The sequence below is a fragment of the Antrostomus carolinensis genome, unplaced genomic scaffold (assembly GCF_000700745.2).
Source record: "Antrostomus carolinensis isolate BGI_N321 unplaced genomic scaffold, ASM70074v2 scaffold22981, whole genome shotgun sequence".
Lineage (NCBI taxonomy): Eukaryota > Metazoa > Chordata > Aves > Caprimulgiformes > Caprimulgidae > Antrostomus > Antrostomus carolinensis.
Window position 1 is genome coordinate 37174 of NW_010292343.1, and position 5987 is coordinate 43160.

Here is a 5987-nt window from a genome sequence, read left to right on the forward strand (position 1 = left end):
AACTTTAAACTAGCTTTATGTGGCTTGCATCTTGCCTCAGTGCCATTTATATTGGCAAAGAAGTCCTTAAAATAATTTCAGCAAGTTCCCCAAAAAGGTTATATTGAGAAGGGAACTTTTTGTGTAGATACCTGTGCTGTGCTTTACTTGTACATCCCTTACTGGTAAGGAAGGGGAAAAGCCATACTGCAAACCAAAGTATGATGTGTATCAGCAAATATTCAGTGTGGACCCAGCCATAAGTAGGTGAAATGGAGGACCAGTTCTGTATGTGGGCACTGGATAAGTCTAAATCCTGGTTAAGCTTGAAATAGCACATAAATTTTTAAGCCACACGAGGTTAATTAGTCTCCTCCCCTGACCTGAGGAAGAAGACTAGATAATCACATTTTATTTAATAAGATGATCTGTTTTAAAAACCACTGTATAAGAGCACTAAAAGTGACCATATTGAACGTGATTCCTTTTTTTTTTTTTTAAAGAATGTTTAATGTCAACAGGGTCTGGCTTTATTGCATTTATGGGGCTTTTCTTCCTGGGAGCTGCCATGTATGTATAACTCCCATTACCCTCTGGTTCTCAGCTTTAGTTTTCAGTATAGCTCAGCAGAGGATCTTCAGCCGTGGTGAACCATATTTTTCTGCCTTGGTGCAAATGTAGGAGTAATGCTCTTTGCAGATAACACAGGTTATCTGCCCCATTAGCTGAATTGTACTTTCTGAAGAAATATGCATACATTATCACTTAGCTGACTTTTGCCAATAAAGTGTTAGCTTAAGAGTAATCTATTGGCATAAGCCTTTTCAGAGGCCTTACAAGTGAAAACATACAGTTGAAAAATAAATCCTTGAGACAGGTAGTTGTGTATGAGAGCAGTGAGACTATTTTGTATCAGTAGGGATATTAGCACCATGGGAGTACAAGTTGAAACAGTGAACTGTGTGCTTCTGCAATATGTGAGGAATACTTGACTCCTTAAGTATCACTATTGTGTTAAAAGTTATCTAATGTCATAACCTTCATGCTAATTTCAAATCCAATGGATTTTCCTGCACAGATGAAAATTGTAGAAAGAAGCTCAAAGATAAAAGTAAGGTTTCTGGTGTCTTTCCACAAGCATTTGCATTTCAGAAGTGCTTTCCAGAGTAGCTTTCTGCATGTGTTTGCAAAACTGCTTTAACAAACGTTGTTAGGTTGCGTCATCTATAACCCTTAGTTACACTTACAATAAAATTTGAGAATAAAGGTGGGTATGTCACACTGAAATACAAAGTTTTCTGAAGAAAAGCTGATAGACAAAGAGAGATTTGATCTCTTGGGGACTCACAAAACAGTTGCCTCTCAATGCAATGTGGTCGCAATCCAGTAAACCAGATTTTCTGTTAGCATAACTGAGCGAAAATCATTGGAACTGGATCAGTTGCAGTTTTAGCCCAATGTGTCTAAATGTCTTTTATCTAAAAAGCCAGCCACGCAGCTTGTCTTCTTCTTGCATTTCATTAAAGAGGAAAATGTTCTTCCCACTTTTCTGAGAAATTTTAAGAAGTTAAAAACAGTTAAAATGCTTTCTTGCCTGTGAATTTGGCCACCTGCCTGTGTTTGTAACAAAATTTAAAGTTTACTTAATTTATGCAAGGTAGAGTTTTAGCAAAAATGGAGATTATTTCCATTCTTTTTGAATTTCTAGTCCAGAATATCTCCAAAATCTAACCTTGTTAGAACATACACGTTGCCATGTGTTTATACTTCTTTGTAAATAAGGATTATAGATGAAGCACGAAACACTGATATTTGTATTAGGGATATTTTCCAAGTCTGAACTACAATATGTATTCCAGCATGACTGCTCATCACAGCAAATACTTGTATCATTCCATTGCGCTGTCCTCATTTCTACATCCATACTGAATTAAGACTAAGCATCACTGCACAATGCTTTCTTCATCATATCCATTAATCTTACTGCTTTGTATAGTGGGTTTTTGAGATGCCATTTGGGGTATTTGTTGATTGTTGTAATGAGAATGTGTTTTATTGCACTCCAAATGTAGTATTTTGTATTTTGGCTTTTTGTTTCAGAATTATTTGACTATTTGAAAGAAGGAGATAGTGAAAGTCAAGCAGTAGTTTTACTCTTGACTTTTTCATTTTCCTAAGGCTGGGGGGGTGGGTAAGAAAAGGTTTTGAAGAAAAAGGGTTTTCTTTTATGTATTTCCATATAAAATAGCATTTAAGTGGTTTGCATTTTGTCTTATAATTTGTAAATTTACTTTCAGATATTACCGAGTTGCTTCTAGGTTTTTTGCTTTTCTTATTTCCTTACACTGCCTTATTTAAATTGACTTAAAGACCTGTATTTTGTTTCTAGATATAGAGGTACAGAAAATGAAGAAGGCGGTAGAGTCTCTAATGGCAGCAAATGAAGAGAAGGTAGCAAAGTCATTACTTTTTCAGTAATTATTCATCAGATTGAGTTAAATCTCTAAGAAATCTTCACATATGAACTTGTCACAATTCAATTAAAAATTCAAATTTTTAAGAATCAATGATTCACTATAGTCAGAAGCACTGCAGCGCCTTTAAGGGACTATAACTGAGCATTTATCAGCTGTCACATGTACACAGAGTCCTTACAGTGTTGTGTCATTCAATTACACCATGTTCTGAAAATTTAAAGAGCTCCATACAAGTCCCATGAGGTATCCCAGGCTGCATTTTCAAAAGGGCTTTCTGTAAAGTATTATTTGTTATCATGTACGCTTTTGTGCATTCATATGCATATGCATTTTGTAGGATGTTTTCTTTTGATCACCAAAGCCCTAAATCCTTTGATTACTCCTTTCTTTGTACATGGCAAATTTATTATACTCTACCTTTGACTTAACAAGGGAGCTGAAATCCACTTTCAAGGCTGGGACCATTCTGGTGATTAACCAGATTATAGTTCTTGCTAAATACAAGTTTTGATATTTCAAAGCCTGTCAAGAGTTCTGGGTCCTGTCCCATCTGCAATTCCCATTTCTTTGTCTCAAAAACAAACTGAAAATTATCTAGTATTCGTGTTTCTTATTTTTGATTTGCTGAAGGAAGAAGCACAGTCACAACTTTCCTTTATTTTAGGATCGGAAGATAGAAGAGCTTCGTCAATCTCTGAATAGGTACAAGAAAGTTCAAGACATGGTGATATTGGCTCAAGGTAAAAAAGGTATTGCACAATCAAAAAAAATTAAATGCTATTCTCATTTAAAATCTAAGTGCATTTTGGTAGTGTTATATTAACTCTTAGACTTACTATCTTTGAAGGCTTCTCTTAGGTAGAGTAAAAGCCAGTTCTTCAACTGGTGTGAACTGGAAAATTGCCTTTTCTGTCCCGGAAGCTGCACATTTGGGTGCTGTCCCATTTACCTTTGTTTACTATTATTGTCACATTGCTTATTTCTCCCTTATCATATTCCAACTAATTCTACAAGCTCTCAGGCTCTTTCCATAGCCTCCTGAAATGCCTTTCATGGCTGGCTGCTGCATTAACTGCTAAAAATTGCTGTTCCCTCTCTTGCCTGTATTCCTGCGGAGGGGTTGGTAGCTGAGCAGAGCAATGCCTGAGCACGCACATTCCTAGAAGCCAAACCAGCACCGCCCCAGCGGCTATGGATGCTGTAATAGCAATGCCTGAGAGCTGCAGAAATGTCTGTAGCAAAATGGGATGTGCTGCCAGGACTCTGTTGCCATGACACGCCATGTCTTTGTCATGTAATGAAGCCTTCACAAACCACCATGTGCAGCAACTGTGGAATAGTTCTCCTTCCTTACCTCAGTGGAGGGTCAAGCTGGCTTTTTGTCATCTTTCCTACTAGTCTCTTTTCACATTACCCCCCCCCCCCCCCAAAAAAAAAAGCCACCTCTGCCACCAGATAATGAGCTGAACCGTGTGGCTGAAGTGGTAGCTATAATATATACCATAATGTGTAGTGGTACATTTCATGTGTTCTGAGACTGGTAGAGGTTTCCAGATCCAGGAGCTTCTGATCCCCAAACGAGATAAATGTTGAGGGTGTTGGTCATCAGTTTGATATAACTGCATTGAACACCCTATTTGTCTTCTTCCTTCCTTAAAAGAAAAGCATAAGAAACATATGGAGAGCATTACACTGAAAGGGCTCTGGGTTTTCAGATGAAAACACATAGAATTTAGAAAATTGGCATCTCCCTTTATAGCAATAATCCTGGGCTATTTGCATTACAGTCCTAGGATGGTTTTTTCCCTGCATCATCCTGTTCTTTCAGTGCTCAAGTTGCGTTTTATAGGTCGCTGTCCTCTGAAAGACCTGTCCCCAGCAAATTTTGGACATCAACATTCTGATATTGTGTGCACATATATGTGCAACTTAAAAGTCTGTGCACCACAGTGCTGTATTACCTTATTATGGAAAACTCCTTTGTCAGTGAGTCCTCTGAAGGCCAGAGAAGGCCAGCTCAGCCTTCCACAGGCCTTGAATTGACCTGAGCTCATTGCCTGAGCTTCTTTAGGACAGCCAAGGGCTTGTAGCTTTTGTTGGCCATGCAAATGTTGGAGGTGGATGACCTTCCTAGGAGAGCGATGTAGGAGTCCCCAGAAATCTTGGCAATGCTAGGTTTGCAGTTGGACTAGATGATCGTAATGGTCTTTTCCAATCAAACTATTCTATGATTCTAAATCCTTTCAAAATGTGAAGATTGTCAATAGCCAGAAATGAGTGAGGAGGCAAAGTACATATTTTTGTGGCGGTGGATTAACATTTGGGCTCTTGGGTCTGCTGTCTCGGGCCAAGGCAGGAAAAGTGGAGGGCAGAGCCCCATCCGGACATGTTGCCAAGACTGAAGGTGAGATCCAGGGAAAAGAGATATTCCTGGTGCCCCTCTTTGCTTCTGCCTTACTTTTGAGAGGCCATCCCTGTGGGGAGGTGGTGACTGCAGCAAGGAGATCCTGATCTCCACTCCTGAGAGTGCCAGCTGATTTGCAAGGCCCTGTGAAAGCCCTCAGCCATGGTCTCCAGATTCCTGTCCTTCTTCCCTCTGAGCACTGTAGCCCTAAGGTGGGCACAGTGGTGGGTTCAAGAAGCAGCTTCTCTTACTCCTGCATCATGGATGTAAACTGGATGGGAGCTGGTGTGTGCTGGAGCGTGTTGGGCTAAAAACTGGCTTGGCTTGACCATGGGTCACAAAGAGAAGTGTTTTTGCCACCACCCTGTTGACAGGTGGTTCCCTCTCCCCTTGTTTTAAGGGAGTTGAATCAGGCACTCCTCACCATCTGTGGGCTTTGGATCTCAGTATGTAAGGGCTTTTCCTTTCTCAAAACCACCACTTGAGGGCACTAAGGACACAACTGCAAGTGTTTGATCTGCCAAGGCAGATCAGTGAGGGAAGAGATGAGGGGGTGATGAGGGCAAAGCACCATACTGAGTGTTGGAGGAGTAGCATTTTTCAAATAGGTATTGCTGTGTGCAGTGCTGTGCCTTCAAAGACAGGAGGATGTTAAAACAGACCTTGAGTCTCTGGGAGCTGTGCTTCACGATCAGTTCATGGAGCAGGGACAGAGATACCAGACAGTGAAAAATGAACAAGAGAGTTTTTCACTGTGAACAAACTTGGGCTTTTATTTGCCTCAGATCTTTCTCAATGAATGCTAGGTTTTTGCTTGCTTTTTAGGAAGTATATGGTTGCCTTGAGCTTTTTCTTGTTGGTGTCTGTACTCTGGTATCGATGGCAAGTGTGGAATTTTGGTACTACTGGGGCAGTTCAGGAGCAGCAGATCACTCACTGGGAACAGAGGGTGCCAGGTGTTGGTGTGGACTATGGCATTAACTGAATGAGACGCTCAGTTTGTGACAGTCTGCAAACAGAATGCAGTCACTTAAAAGCTGGTGTTAGACTCTTGTGCAGTGGACTGTGCTTTTCCTGTGGGTGACTTAAAGATAGCATAAAGACATCTTAAGTTTCAGGCAGACTTG

The 5987-nt window shown here is 40.3% G+C and overlaps 1 protein-coding gene across 4 annotated transcripts in view; it reads left to right on the forward strand.

Annotated features, from left to right (window-relative positions):
- The window catches only part of PPFIBP1 (PPFIB scaffold protein 1), a 52524-nt gene that overhangs the window by 24854 nt on the left and 21683 nt on the right, over window positions 1–5987 (forward strand). For 2 of the 4 annotated variants that reach the window (XM_010176933.1, XM_010176937.1), the window contains 2 exons: window positions 2369–2430; window positions 3121–3196. In XM_010176933.1, the coding sequence (XP_010175235.1) occupies window positions 2369–2430; window positions 3121–3196 (138 nt within the window). Of the gene's footprint in view, window positions 1–1057; window positions 1091–2368; window positions 2431–3120; window positions 3206–5987 lie in introns of all 4 variants that reach the window. The other 2 variants (XM_010176934.1, XM_010176938.1) reach the window with 2 other exon arrangements.